At 35.2% G+C, this 15,787-nt stretch overlaps 1 protein-coding gene across 1 annotated transcript; it reads left to right on the forward strand.

Moving 5' to 3' along the window:
- The first annotated feature begins 2,929 nt into the window (after nucleotides 1–2,929).
- gng10 (guanine nucleotide binding protein (G protein), gamma 10) lies at nucleotides 2,930–11,825 on the forward strand. Its single transcript, XM_056456817.1, has 3 exons — nucleotides 2,930–3,103; nucleotides 4,797–4,929; nucleotides 11,609–11,825. Exons 1-2 carry the CDS (start codon nucleotides 3,023–3,025, stop codon nucleotides 4,920–4,922), a joined length of 207 nt encoding a protein of 68 aa, XP_056312792.1. The 5' UTR covers nucleotides 2,930–3,022; the 3' UTR covers nucleotides 4,923–4,929; nucleotides 11,609–11,825.
- The last annotated feature ends 3,962 nt before the right edge of the window (nucleotides 11,826–15,787 follow it).

Raw genomic sequence — 15,787 nt, forward strand, 5'->3', positions numbered from 1 at the left:
ACAACCTTTTGATGATATAAATGGTCGTATGTTTGGATTTTAATTTTTTTTAATAAATAAAATGAAATAAATATATTTTAAAATTATTCAGTGATTTTAACCAGTTAAACGAGTTTTACAAAAATTAAAAAATGACATTGACGTGTCTTGCTCTTTCTGAGAGTCTGCTGCTCACTTGTTTAGGGAATGTCCCTTTATTAAATCTTTCTGGTCTGATGTTAATTATCTAATTGTCCAAAAGGTTTGTGGTGATTTTTCTTTAGGCTATAGACACATTATCTTGAGGCAGGGCCAGAGTGGGACTCCTTTTCAGCCCTGGAGTTTTAAGCCTTAGACCGGCCCACCTCAGTTCACGACTGACTATATTAAAATAAGGTCGCTTCCATTTCAGTGTCTAATGACACAATCTCGTCTTTTTCAAGGAAACAGCTGCTTTAGAACGTCAAATGTTTTTCATAAATATGAGAAGATTAAAGGGGAGCTAAATCTCCAACACTATACTCTAAAACATCACAATGTCCTTTCCTGCAATATCTGAATATATATTCTGTGCAAATTTCTTTATAGATGTCCAGCCTCCTTAACGGTGGTCACACAAACAATTAAAATAAAATCTGTAATATGTACACCTACAGAAGTAACCCACACAGTAATGTATGTCTGAACACTAAAAAGTAAAAAAATAAATGACTCAATTGAGGTTCGAACTCCAGCGTCGTAACGCAGCATGCTGACCACTGGACCACAATAGAGCTGTTATGCAAGAGCATGTGGAAGAGAAAGTATTGCGCTGTCATCTGCAAGACTCTTAACCACAGTATTACTTTCTGTTTATGGCTTAATCTTTTTGTCCCCTTTACAGATTTCTGATTAAATGATGTCAGATTTATTAATGTAGTGAATCATCTAATTTTCATTAAGAGGTGTAATATCCATTAATATTAATTATTCCAATTCTTATATTCACTAAGGTGCCGCTGTTTGGGGTCGAATGGCTCATGGAGCTGCGAGAAAATGAATAAAAAGAGCAGCAAAATAATGAATAAAAAGAGTGAGACTGTGGTCAAATAAATAAATAAATGAAAAAAGTGTGACTGCTGAGAGTGCAAACAGCCAGGGACACCGGCCCTCGCGGCCAAAAAAAAAAAAAAAGACCGGCCCACCAGGAATTCTCCTGGTCCTCGCGATTAGCCAATCCTGACCTGTTTTGGGGTTTTATATTAAAATAAAACACTTCCTTCATTCAGCTTTTTGTATAAACCTCATTTTATTTATCGGAAAGTTTTTTATACATAAACACAAATATACTCAATTTAAGCCAAATTTTGTGTTTTTTGAACAAGGAACTACTTAAAAACCATCACGGAGTCTCATCACAAGAAAGCATTTAAAACTTATAAAACATGTGCTTTATTTAATATTCTGAAATTAATTTGTATTATTTATTCATGTGCCCTCATTTATTTACTCATTTTTTGTTTCTTTTTCTTTCTCATTGTCTTCCTTTTGCTTTACCTTTATCATATTTCTTTAAAATTCTCACATTTCTCTTGTTGCAAAAAAGTTATATTTGTATTGCATGTATTATACTTCTACCCGTTTGTATTTCTGTTGTAATTGACTATTGCTATACATATACATAAACAATCTTTTCAAAATGGCCGCATAATCAACAAATAAATAAATGTGTAATTGTATTGTTTACAGATGTTTAGTTTTACTCATATTTTTTAGATTATATTTGTTATTGTATTTACTGTATTTCTTTTTAAAAGTCTACTTTTTGTATTAATATTATCTGTTATGCACCTAGGGTCTGAGAGTAACGCAGTTTTGATTCTCTGTATGTCCTGTACATGTGCTTAAAATGACAATAAAGCCTTTGACTTTGACTAAATGACATCCTCACCACTGTTACAAAAGGATAAGGTCTCAGTATCCACTATTTAGAGAGCAACATATGTTAGTTGAGTATATTTTGTGTAATGTCTTTAAATGAATTGCCCTTACGGTATAAAATAACCATACATTAGTAGTTTTCTGTATTTTGGGGTAAAAAAGTCACTTTTATGAACGTTTATTAGTATAAAGTGCTATATTGTCTGTGTTGATATTGCCAAGTACAGTCAGTTTTGGTGTTGCCAGCCAGAACATTTTGTTTACAGACTTGTTTCTCTGTATATGATTTCTTATATACATTATCTTATATCAAACTTCTGCAATGTCAATAAAATGTTTGCACTTTTGAGCATGCACAATGACTTGTTGCATGCATGTTAACACTTATAAGCATAAAAGATCCTGTTTTGAGCATGCAGCAAGCCACTGTGGATGCTCAAAACATGATCTGTTGTGTGCATAATTGTTAATGCGCATGCAACAAGCCATTATGCACACTTAAAACCTGATCTTTTGCATGTCTGATTGTACAAAAACCTTGTAACATACTGCCAGCACATTTTCTGTTATTTTACAGACTTATTTCTCTACATATTATTTCTGATACATGATATTATTATTTTAAACCACTAAAATGCCAAAAAAAGTCACTTTGTTGAACTGTAGAGATGAATTTTCAACATTAAAGAGATCAACATCCCATAATGCAGTTCACAACCAAAAATAAACACTTAGCTTGGAAATAAACAGATATTTTTTACAGTGTACTTTATTTGAAATACAAAATGTGTTGAGTAGCTGCCATGCTTTCTTTCAAGGTAACTTCTCTTAATAAGGAATACCAATAACATTTCCGTCTTAAACAGTTTCTCCATTTCCTTTAAATAGCTTTTTTTAGGTAATAAATGTCTAAAATTATATAAAATTATGATTCTGAGCATCCGCTCCACGCTCAGGACCACGCCCACCTCCACACCCACGTCTATGTCACGCCCACCGCCCCGCCCCCGCAGCTCCACTGTGTGTCCGCAGATCAACCGTCCCTCTCACACATGAAGCTGACGATCACCAGAAAAGCTTAATTTCTTCTTTGCTGAGGAAAATATTCATATTAATCTTCATAATGTCTTCAAACTCCAACCTGACGACCCTGAGACGGAGTGTGGAGCAGCTCAAACTGGAGGCCAGCGTGGAGAGAATCAAAGTAAGACACCAAAACATCTCTCATATATGCATTTAATTCAGTATACAGGGATGTACAGTAACTCGAAACAAACCTATAACGTTGGTGTAGTTGCTGTGTTACGGTCATCAAATTAGCATATTATTACTCGATGAGAGTTACGGTTCTGCTGTTTGTTTGTCTAGGATATATAGATTGACTGTCGTAAACATTAAAAACAAACATAATTGGGTAAACGTGAGCGTTTTATACAATATTACAACAAATGTGTAGCTGAATATGAATTTATAACTTCAAAGTTTTAAATATATGTTGAATATGCCACACTTCTACGTTATTGTTGTTGTTGTTGTTATTATATTAATATTGTCACCAAACACCAATTTATATTATACCCCTAAAACCTTATAATAATTATAAAGAACTGGTAAAAAAGCATGAACTAAATCTGGCATATTTACATGTTGGACACAAATGTAATATCGAATAATGTGTGCTTTGTGTCCTTTTTAAAGCAAAAATAAATATAAAAAATATTGTATTGTTATTATATAATTAATAATATTAATGAGAATAATTATCAGTAGTGTGAGTATTTTATCATTATTAAATTAAAATTAAAAAAAAAATTCCTACATTGCAAAAAGATAGCCGTAAGCCTTAATAATGCTAATATGAATTAATGTGTGCTGTATGTCCTGTCTGAAATTTAAATAAATATATTTTTTAATATTTTAAAATTATTTAATTAATAATAAGAAAAAAATATTATTGTTGTTATTTTTGTTGTTATTATTATTATTAATAGTAGTGGTAGTATTTTATTATTATTAAATTAAAATAAGAATAATTTTCCAACATTGCAAAAAACACAGCAGCAAACAGTAATAATGCTAATGTGTGTTGTGCGTCCTTTTTGAAATCAAAATAAATATATTTTTATAATTATTAAATTATTAATAAAAATAATAAGAAAAATATTATTGTTGTTATTATTTTATTGTTATTATTATTATTATTATTATTAGTAGTAGTAGTAGTAGTAGTAGTAGTATTTTATTATTATTAAATTAAAATAAGAATAGATTTTCAACATTGCAAAAACAGCAGTAAACCGTAATAATCCTAATATCAAATGCTGTGTGTCCTTTTTGAATTGAAAATAAATATTTTATAAAATATTTTATATTGTGTTTCGCAGTGTTGGGTTGCGGCTGGAAGGGCATCCACTGCATAAAACATATGCTGGATAAATTGGAGGTTCATTCCGCTGTGGCGACCCCAGATTAATAAAGGGACTAAGCTGAAAGAAAGTGAATGAATAAATAAATAAATAATTGGGTGACACGGTTGCTCAGTGGTTAGCACTGTGGCCTCACAGCAAGAAGGACGCTGGTTCGAGTCCCGGCTGGGTCAGTTGGTGTTTCTGTGTGGAGTTTGCATGTTCTCCCCGTGTTGGCGTGGGTTTCCTACGGGTGCTCCGGTTTCCCCCACAGTCCAAACACATGCGCTATAGGGGAATTGATCAACTAACAGTGTGTGTGTGTGTGTGTGTGTGTGAATGAGTGTGTATGGGTGTTTCCCAGTACTGGGTTGCAGAGTACTGGTTCTGAGCTTTTTCTCTTCACATTTCATTTTTGCTATGAAGGAGCCTTACAGTTGTCAAAAACAATTAAGAAGTTTTAAAACTAGCTGTGAATGTGTTTGTATGCAGGTTTCTCAGGCCGCAGCAGATCTGCAGGAGTACTGCCTCCAGAACGCCAATAAAGATGCGCTGCTGGTGGGCCTTCCTGCCGCCAGCAACCCGTTCAGAGAGCCGCGCTCATGCACACTGCTGTAGACTGAAGGTACACAATAATGCACTGAGATTTATTTCTAATACAGGACCTGAATTTTGAGTAGTAGTTCAATTAAATAAACCAGTTTATGAAGTCAGTGGCTACACTACATCTTCAGGACAGTCTGCATGAAATCAAAATGTACAATGTTTATTTAGTAATAGTGCCCTTCTCTGTGAATTTCTTTCAGTCATTCTCTGATGACTCTGATTGGGCGAAATATGCTTAGCCACGCCCCTCCAACCTTTAGTTTGATGTGAGTGACAGATGAGAGTAGGAGCTCCAAAATAAAACCCTGCCCCCTACTCAATATTCAGTTTCAGCTGGAAATACGTCCTCATAATGAAGTAAAACCCCTCCCCCTACTCAATATTCAGTTTCAGCTGGAAATACGTCCTCATAATGAAGTAAAACCCCTCCCCCTACTCAATATTCAGTTTCAGCTGGAAATACGTCCTCATAATGAAGTAAAACCCCTCCCCCTACTCAATATTCAGTTTCAGCTGGAAATACGTCCTCATAATGAAGTAAAACCCCTCCCCCTACTCAATCTTCAGTTTCAGCTGGAAATACGTCATCATAATGAAATAAAACCCCTCCCCCTACTCAATATTCAGTTTCAGCTGGAAATACGTCCTCATAATGAAGTAAAACCCCTCCCCCTACTCAATATTCAGTTTCAGCTGGAAATACGTCCTCATAATGAAATAAAACCCCTCCCCCTACTCAATATTCAGTTTCAGCTGGAAATACGTCCTCATAATGAAATAAAACCCCTCCCCCTAATCAATATTCAGTTTCAGCTGGAAATACGTCCTCATAATGAAATAAAACCCCTCCCCCTTCTCAATATTCAGTTTCAATTGGAAATATGTCATCATACTAAAATGAAACTCCTCCCCCTACTCAATATTCTGTTTCAGTTGGAAATATGTCATCATACGAAATAAAACCCGCCCCCTACTCAATATTCTGTTTCAGTTGGAATCATGTCATCATATTGAAATAAAACCCCGCCCTACTTAATATTCAGTTTAAGTTGGAAATACATCATACTAAAATATAACCCCTCCCCTGCTTAATATTCAGTTTCAGCTGGAAATATGTCGTCATACTGAAGTAAAACCCCGCCCCCTACTCAATATTCAGTTTCAGTTGCAAGTACATCATACTAAAATATAACCCCACCCCCTACTCAATATTCTGTTTCAGTTGGAAATACATCATACTAAAATATAACCCCTCCCCTACTTAATATTCAGTTTCAGCTGGAAATATGTCGTCATACTGAAATAACCCCCCCCCCCTACTCATTATTCAGTTTTAGTTGGAAATACATCATACTGAAATAAAACTCCGCCCCCTACTCAATATTCAGTTTAAGTTGGAAATATGTCATCATACTGAAATGAAACCCCGCCCCCTACTCAATATTCAGATTTAGCTGGAAATACATCATCATACTGAAAACTCTGCCCCCTACTCAATATATAGTTTCAGTTGGAAATATATTATCATACTAAATGAAACTGTGCTAATCAATATTCATTTACCGCTGTCAATCTGTCATCGTAGTGAAATAAACCCCGCCCCTACTCAATATTCTGTTTCACTTGACCCAAATATTCAATTACTAAATAAATTCTACTATCAATGAAAATGAATATATTATTATAAGGCAGATTTTGGTGCGGGCGGCATGAAACTGAAGCACTTTTGTTTTCTAATACATGAGTATGAATGTTTATTACAGCAGTGTTTATGACAATGCGATGATTATTAGTGAGCTCATTTGTGTGTGTGTCCTGAGGCGATGTGCAGCTTCTCTGACTATTCAAATATAAACTCATTTCACCCTCTGGTTCTCCATACTCATACACGCAGCTGTGTGGGACATTATTTTTAGCCTGCAGCGCTGGACTTGCATCCGGAGAGCTGTTTGGCAGGCCTGATCCACTCTTTTACATCAACAGGAAGTTGGCCTTAGAGGAATGAGGGTAGAACAGGAAGTCCAGAAACGAATGCAAAGAAAAGCACTTTGTGTTGTGCATTATGCAGCGGTTTTTATGTAATAATCATGCTTTATTGATTTATTGGGACAGTTCACCCATAAAAGATTCTTAATAACACAAATGAAGATATTTTGGAGAATGTTGCACACTGGTAGTCATTAAATATGAAAATATTACCATATATCAACATATGAAATAGGTGTTTTTTCTGTCAAGTAATATAACTTATTTTAACTTACGGTCTGTACGAACTAGAAGTTGCTGAAGACTTTTCAGTATGAAGATGTATTGGCTACTAAAACTGAATATTGAGTAGGGGGTGGGGTTTATTTTAGTATGATGACGTATATCCAACTGAGACTGAATATTAAGTAGGGGGAGGGGTTTTATTTCAGTATGATGCTGAATATCCAACTGACACTGAATATTGAGTAGGGGGAGGGGTTTTATTTCAGTATGATGACGAATATCCAACTGAGACTGAATATTGAGTAGGGGGAGGGGTTTTATTTCAGTATGATGACGAATATCCAACTGAGACTGGATATTGAGTAGGGGGAGGGTTTTTATTTCAGTATGATGACGAATATCCAACTGAATCTGAATATTGAGTAGGGGCGGGGTTTTATTTCAGTATGATAAAGAATATCCAACTGAGACTGAATATTAAGTAGAGGGAGGGGTTTTATTTCAGTATGATGACGAATATCCAACAGATACTGAATATTGAGTAGGGGGCAGGGTTTTATTTCAGTATGATGACGAATATCCAACAGATACTGAATATTGAGTAGGGGGCAGGGTTTTATTTCAGTATGATGACAAATATCCAACTGAGACTGAATATTGAGTAAGGGGAGGGGTTTTATTTCAGTATGATGACGAATATCCAACTGAGACTGGATATTGAGTAGGGGGAGGGTTTTTATTTCAGTATGATGACGTATTTCCAACTGAATCGGAATATTGAGTAGGGGCGGGGTTTTATTTCAGTATGATGACATATTTCCAACTGAAATGGAATATTGAGTAGGGGCGGGGTTTCATTTAAGTATGATGGCGTATTTCCTACTAAAACTGAAAATTGAGTAGAGGGTTGGGTTTTATTTTAGTCTGATGACGAATATCCAACTGATACTGAATATTAAGTAGGGGGAGGGGTTTTATTTCAGTATGATGACGAATATCCAACTGATACTGAATATTAAGTTGGGGGAGGGGTTTTATTTCAGTATGATGATGTATTTCCTACTAAAACTGAATATTAAGTAGGGGGAGGGGTTTCATTTCAGTATAATGACGTATTTCCAACTGAAACTGAAACCACTGAGCCACTGTGTTGCCCATATTATATTATATAAAATGGTATAGATATTTTTTTTTGTTAAAAATCACAAACAAAATTACAAAAAACTATTTTACTAAAATAAAAATAGCTCAAAGATATTAGTATTTGAACAGTAAAACTATTATAACATTTTAACATATTTAACATTATACATTAACATTAAATCCTCAAAATGCTCATTAAATCTTTATTATTGCTCATCACAAAAGAAGGAATTTTGAAGGATGTGGGAAACTGTCAGCCATTGACAGCTATAAGAAAAAACATATTATGGTAGTTAATGGTTACCTGTTTGCAACATTTATCAAAATATCTACTTTTGAGTTCAACAGAAGAAAGAAACTCAAACCGGTTTTAACAAGTGAGTAAACGAGAAGTGTTCTGAATTTCCATTTTTTTTATGTACTGCCCCTTTAAGGGAAAATATAAGACAGTCAGCTAAAAGCAGGATTGGGGAAAGAGTCTGTGGCTCTTCTGCTTTTCTTTGGTGCTAAACTTAGTTTTGCATGAGCTGTGTTGCAACATGTCTGTTTTTTCAGTGGATTTAGACATTTGCACTAATGGTTTATCATGCATTGCAAAAAGTCATGTTCTATGGTATTTCCAGGATAAAGTCTAAAAGGGATACAGCTGCAGATACTCGTGTTACTATAGCATAATTGTTGTGACACCATACAACAATAATTCCTATTTTTACATTACTTTAAATGGGTTGGTTTAGGGTTGGAATAAGGGTAGGCATTAATAAAATATAATTAATTGGTAATGTTGTAAATAATATGAATAATACTCTGTATAATTGCTGTTTTTGCATTACTGTTAGGGTTGGGTTTAGGGTTGGAGTAGTAGACGTTAATAAAATACAATTAATCAATAATTTTATAAATAATGTACATAATTCTTGTTAACTTCTATCTGCAAATATATATTCCTTCCAGCAGCAACCAATTTCTCGTACAAACATCTCTAAACATTCTTAAAGGGACAGTTCCCCCAAAAATGAGGATTCTTCTGTCATCATTTACTAAATTTTTCCTAACCTGATTGAGTTTTTAATGTCTGTTGAGCACAAAAGAAGATGTTTTGAAGAATGTTGGAAACCTGTAACCATTGACTTGTATAGTACAAGATAGTACTTGCATAGTTACAGGTTTCTGACTTTCTTTAAAATATATTCTTATGTGTTCACCAGAAAAACAAAATTCATGAATGGTTTGGATAGCAAAATGATATTGAATTATGAGGGTTTCTGTTTAAACCAAAATAAAAAAACGGATAGGGAAGCTATTTTTATTATATTTATTGTTTATAGATATTTATTGTTGTTTTTTATTTTTATTTATTTATTTGTGGGGTTTCCACCTTTTAATTGATAGGACAGTAGAGAGTATTGACAGGAAAGTGTGGGGAGCAGAGAGAGGGGAAGGCTCGACATAAGACCACGAGGCGGGAATCGAACTCGGGTCGCCGTGAGCACCGGAGTGCATGTGTCGACGCATTAACCACTACACCACTGGCGCTGATATTTACTGTTGTTTTATTCATAAACTCCCTTTATTCTGATAATTGTTTTTAGAAAACAAGATAACAAAATGTACAATGTTTATTTGCTAGTGCACATTGTGAGTCTTAATGGGAACATTTAATCTGTGCAAGTTAATCCACTGAATAAAAAGTTTGTTTTGGTAATTGTTAATTAAAATCTGACCACGTGCTTCTGCTCTGGAATGAGATATATATGTGTGTGTGTATATATGTTGAGATATACATATTAATATGTATGTAAACATGTTAAGCCACGCCCCTACAATCAGTTTGCTGAGAGTGATAGATGAGAGGTAGAGCTCAAAAATAAAACCCCGCCCCTACTCAATATTCAGTTTCAGTTGGAAGTACATTATCATACTGAAATAAAACCCCGCCCCTCCTCAATATTCAGTTTCAGTTGGAAATACATTATCATACTGAAATAAAACCCCGCCCCTACTCAATATTCAGATTTAGCTGGAAATACGTCATCATACTGAAATAAAACCCCGCCCCTACTCAATATTCAGATTTAGCTGGAAATACGTCATCATACTGAAATAAAAGCCCGCCCCCTAATCAATATTCAGTTTCAGTCATGGGTACTCACTTCAATATAGCATCATTTATCTGACTCTGTACAACAATAATTAATATTTTACATTAATATGAGGGTTGGGTTTAGGATTGGGGTAGGGATAGATGTTAGTAAAATCCAATTAATGGGTAATTTAATAGATAATAAGAATAATACTTTGTATAATTAATATTTTTACATTAATGTGAGGGTTGGGTTAAGGGTTTGTTCAGGGGTAGATGTTGATAAAGCACAATTAATGGGTAATTTAATAAATAATATGAATAATACTTGGTATCATACATGGTATTATTACTACTCAATATTTAGTTTTAGTTGGAAATACATCATCATACTAAAATAAAACCCCCGCCTCCTCCTCAAAATTCAGTTTCATTTGGAAATACGTCATCATACTGAAATAAAACCCCACCTCCAACTCAATATTCAGTTTCAGTAGGATATACATCATAATACTGAAATAAAACCCCGCCCCCTATTTAGTATTCAGTTTTAGTTGGAAATACGTCATCATACTGGAATAAAACCCCACCCCCTACTCAATATTCAGTTTCAGTAGGATATTCAATATTATACTAAAATAAAACCCCGCCCATACTCAATATTCAGATTCAGCTGGAAATACATCATCATACTGAAATAAAACCCCGCCCCCTATTCAATATTCAGATTCAGCTGGAAATACATCCTCATACTGAAATAAAACCCCACCCCCTGCTCAATATTCAGTTTTAGTAGGATATACATCATTATACTGAAATAAAACCCCGCCCCCTACTCAGTATTCAGATTCAGCTGGAAATACATCATCATACCGGAAATAAAACCCCGCCCCCACTCAATATTCAGTTTTAGTAGGATATACATCATTATACTGAAATAAAACCCCGCCCCCTATTTAGTATTCAGATTCAGCTGGAAATACATCATCATACTGGAATAAAACCCCGCCCACTGCTTAATATTCAGTTTCAGTTGGAAGTATGTCATCGTACTGAAATTAAACCCCGCCCTCTACTCAATATTCAGTTTCATCTAGACATACATTATCATCTCCACATATACTAACTGTTCATAATTATCATGAAGTCAAACTCAACAAGAGTCATTTGTGCTGAAATAATCACTGATTTGTCAGTTTTTGATGATCTGTTTCTTTAAGTTCAAATCTTTATATCTTCATTTTCATATGTGTTTTGACAGGAGAGCGGCGGCAGATCAGTGGATCACGGATCTTTTATAATATGCAACAAACTGAAGGGAAACATGAAGTATATTGAGAATATTAATGCCTTAAATATCTTCTGTATTTTTCTTGATTCTATGCAGTTATTTGAAACAAAAACATTTATATTCATATGATATAGTTTGAGTTTAGCATTTTATTAATGCATCAAAATAAATTATTAATATATTCTAATTAATTTTGAATGATTCTGTTGTTTTTCTTGATTTAAGTGTGTTAATTATTGTGTTTTTTTCTGACTGATCAATAGTTTATTAGTAAATAACTGAAATATTAATAATAAACATTTAGTAATTAATGTAGACAGATCTGAAATGTTTCATTATTTGTTTTACTTTTGCACATGGTTAGGACATTTATTTTATTTGCATGAAATCTACATGTTTCGGAGATACGATTCGATGAAATAAAATAAAATAAAATTTAAAATATTGCATAGCAGGAAGGCACGGTGGCTCAGTGGTTAGCACTGTGGCCTCACAGCAAGAAGGTCGCTGGTTCGAGCCTCGGCTGGGTCAGTTGGCGTTTCTGTGTGGAGTTTGCATGTTCTCCCTGTGTTGGCGTGGGTTTCCTCCACAGTCTAAACACATGCGCTATAGGGGAATTGATGAACTAAATTGGCCATAGTGTATGAGTGTGTGTGTGTGAATGAGTGAGTATGGGTGTTTCCCAGTTTTGGGTTGCAGCTGGAAGGGCATCTGCTGTGTAAAACAAATGCTGGAATAGTTGGTGGTTCATTCCGCTTTGGCGACCCCTGATGAATAAAGGGACCAAGCTGAAGGAAAATGACTGAATGGTTGAATAAATCAGGACAGCAGAGAGATTTATCAGAAAATTGTGGATGAGGTTTTCCTGAAAGAGTGATGGAAAAGTTCATATATAAATACACAGTTTTTTGTCCAGATTAAGAGAAAGGAAACCTCCACTTCCTGTTTCTCTCTATTGCATTTGACTGAGTCTGCAGAAACGGATCAGTTCAGCTCTCTTTCAGTCACATTCAGCTGTTAAATAAGATTATTATTATTATTATTATTATTATTATTAATATTTATCATTATTATTATTATTATTATTATTATTATTTATCATTATTACTATTTATTATTGTTATTATGATTATTTATTATCATTATTATTTGTTATTATTATAATTTATTATCATTATTATTTATTATTATTATCATTATTATTATTATTTATTATTATTATTTATTATCATCATTAGCATTTATTATTATTATCATTATTTATTGTTATTATTTATTATTAATACTATTTATTATTATTATCATTGTTATTATTATTTATTTTTATTATTATTTATTATTATTATTATTATTATTATTATTATTATTATTATTATTATTATTATTATCATCATCATCATTATTATTATTTATTATCATTATTATTATTATTTATTATTATTATTTATTATCATTATTTATTATTATTATTATTATTATTATTATTATCATCATCATCATTATTATTATTTATTATCATTATTATTATTATTTATTATTGTTATTTATTATCATTATTTATTATTATTATTATTATTATTATCATTTATTATTATTATTATTATTATTATCATTATTATTTAATATTATTTTTATTATAATTATTATTATTATTATTGATTATTAATAATAATAATAATTATTATTATTATTTATTATTATTATTATTTACTAATATTATTATTATTTATTATTATTATTATTTATTAATATTATCATTATCATTATTATTTAATATTATTTTATTATAATAATAATTATTATTATTTATTTATTATTATTATTATTGTTATCATTATTATTATTATTTATCAATATTATTTTTTATTATCATTAGTATTTGTTATTATTATCATTATTATTATTATTTATTTATTATTATTATTTATTATCATCATTATTATTATTTATTTATTATTATTATTATTATACTGTATGCCTTTTGTTCTTTCAAACTTTCATGCATTTGAATATTGTCCACCTTTATGGCATACATGATGCAAATGCTTGTGGTTCACACACACACAAAGACACAAACAGTTACACATGCAAAGAGAGAGAGGGAGAGTGTTATGAAGCGGACAGGAGACAGAGGTAAGGAAACGTTAGGGTGTTTATTGAATGACAACAAGGAGCACATGAAGGATAGCCAGGAGGATCAGGAATGATGTTGGGGTCTTTTCCTCCGTGGCTGGGTAACAGGAATACACGAGGATGGACAGCACACACCAGATACAGCTGACAGAGGATGACACAGACTTGGAAGGACTGGAAGACAGGACGATTCGGGAGGACCAGGAAGACTAGGAGGAATACAAAGAGAACAGGTAAGTAAATCGTTTGTTTAGCTGAGGATGACTACGCTGAGTGGTCGCTCAGTTGTCCGCTTTCGTCGAGACGAGCCCGGACAATGAGCGACTGGAGTGCTGTGCTTTTATCTGGTGCTCGTGAATGTGATGCAGCTGTGTGCTCATTAGAAGTCAGGTGATGGTGATCTTCGTGAGTGGGGGTCGTGAGAGCCTGACCAATCCATGACAGTACCCCCCTCCCCAGGGCCCGCTCCTGAGGGCCGACACCTCCGACGCCGTGGTGGTCTCCCTCTGCCTCTAGGCGCTGGGAACTCAGGGTGGCTCTCATGAAACTCCACCATGAGACTAGGATCGAGAATATCAGCTCTGGGAACCCATGTCCTTTCTTCGGGGCCGTACCCTTCCCAGTCCACCAGGTACTCCAACTGGCCACCACGACGTCGGGAACGCAAGATCTCCTTCACTGCGTAGACGGCTCCTTCTTCTAGGAGCAGTGGAGGAGGGGGTTCCTCTTCGTGGTCAGGCTCTGTGGAGGGAAGAACAGGATCGTGATAGGGTTTCAGGAGTGATACGTGGAATGTAGGGTGAATACGGTAGTGAGAGGGTAATTGTAGTTTGTAGGTGACGGGGTTAACCTGTTCCACGATGGTGAAGGGACCAACAAATCGGGGACTTAACTTGCGAGAGGGCAGTCGCATGCGTATGTCCCGGGTGGATAGCCACACCTTTTGTCCGGGTGTGTATCTGGGTTCTTCAGACCTTCTTCTATCGGCGGTTACCTTGCTTCGACGGACTGCCCTCTGCAGATGTTGATGAGCCTCGTCCCAGACTCTCTCGCTCTCCCGGAACCAGTGATCCACTGCGGGGACATCAGATGGTTCGCCATCCCAGGGAAAGAGCGGTGGTTGGAAGCCCAGGACGCACTGGAATGGCGTGAGTCCGGTGGAGGGTTGCCGCAGTGAATTTTGGGCATATTCTGCCCAGCCCAAATACTGGCTCCAGGAGCTCTGGTGACCACTGCAGAAGGTCCTCAGGAACCGTCCCACCTCCTGAATCTTCCTCTCTGTCTGCCCGTTGGTTTGGGGGTGATATCCAGAAGAGAGGCTGACGGCCACACCTAGGAGCTTGAAGAAGGCTTTCCATAGACGTGAGATGAACTGTGGACCTCTGTCCGACACAATATCTTCTGGAATACCAAATGACCTGAAGACTTGATTAAAGATATTGTCGGCTGTTTCAAAGGCTGTGGGAAGACCTTTCAGAGGGATTAGTTTGACAAACTTTGAGAATCTATCTACTATGACTAGAATACAGGTATTACCTTCTGACGAAGGGAGATCAGTGATAAAGTCCACTCCTAGGTGTGACCAGGGACGGTTCGGAATCGGCAAGGGATGGAGCTTTCCAGCGGGTAGATGACGTGGGCTCTTGGATTGGGCACAGTCCTTACAGCCCTGAACATATTGCCTCACATCCCTTGCCATGTTTGGCCACCAGAATCGTTGGGATACTAGCGAGAGAGTATTGTTGATCCCTGGATGTCCAGTGCCTAGCGAGGTATGTAAGGAGTGGATCAGATCTACCCGGTGTTCAGGTGGTATGAACTGCCGATGAGGAGGGCATCCCGGCGGAGCAGGGGCTTCCGGAGTGGCAACGACTGGAGGAGCGTTCCAGGTGATCGGACAAATGGAGATGTGTTCGGGAAGAATCTTCGTTGGGAGTTCTTCATGATCGTGATGCTCGTGTAAACGAGAGAGAGCGTCTGCTCTTAGATTCTTGGGTCCTGGACGATAGGAAATGG

Source organism: Danio aesculapii, chromosome 5 (assembly GCF_903798145.1).
Source record: "Danio aesculapii chromosome 5, fDanAes4.1, whole genome shotgun sequence".
NCBI lineage: Eukaryota > Metazoa > Chordata > Actinopteri > Cypriniformes > Danionidae > Danio > Danio aesculapii.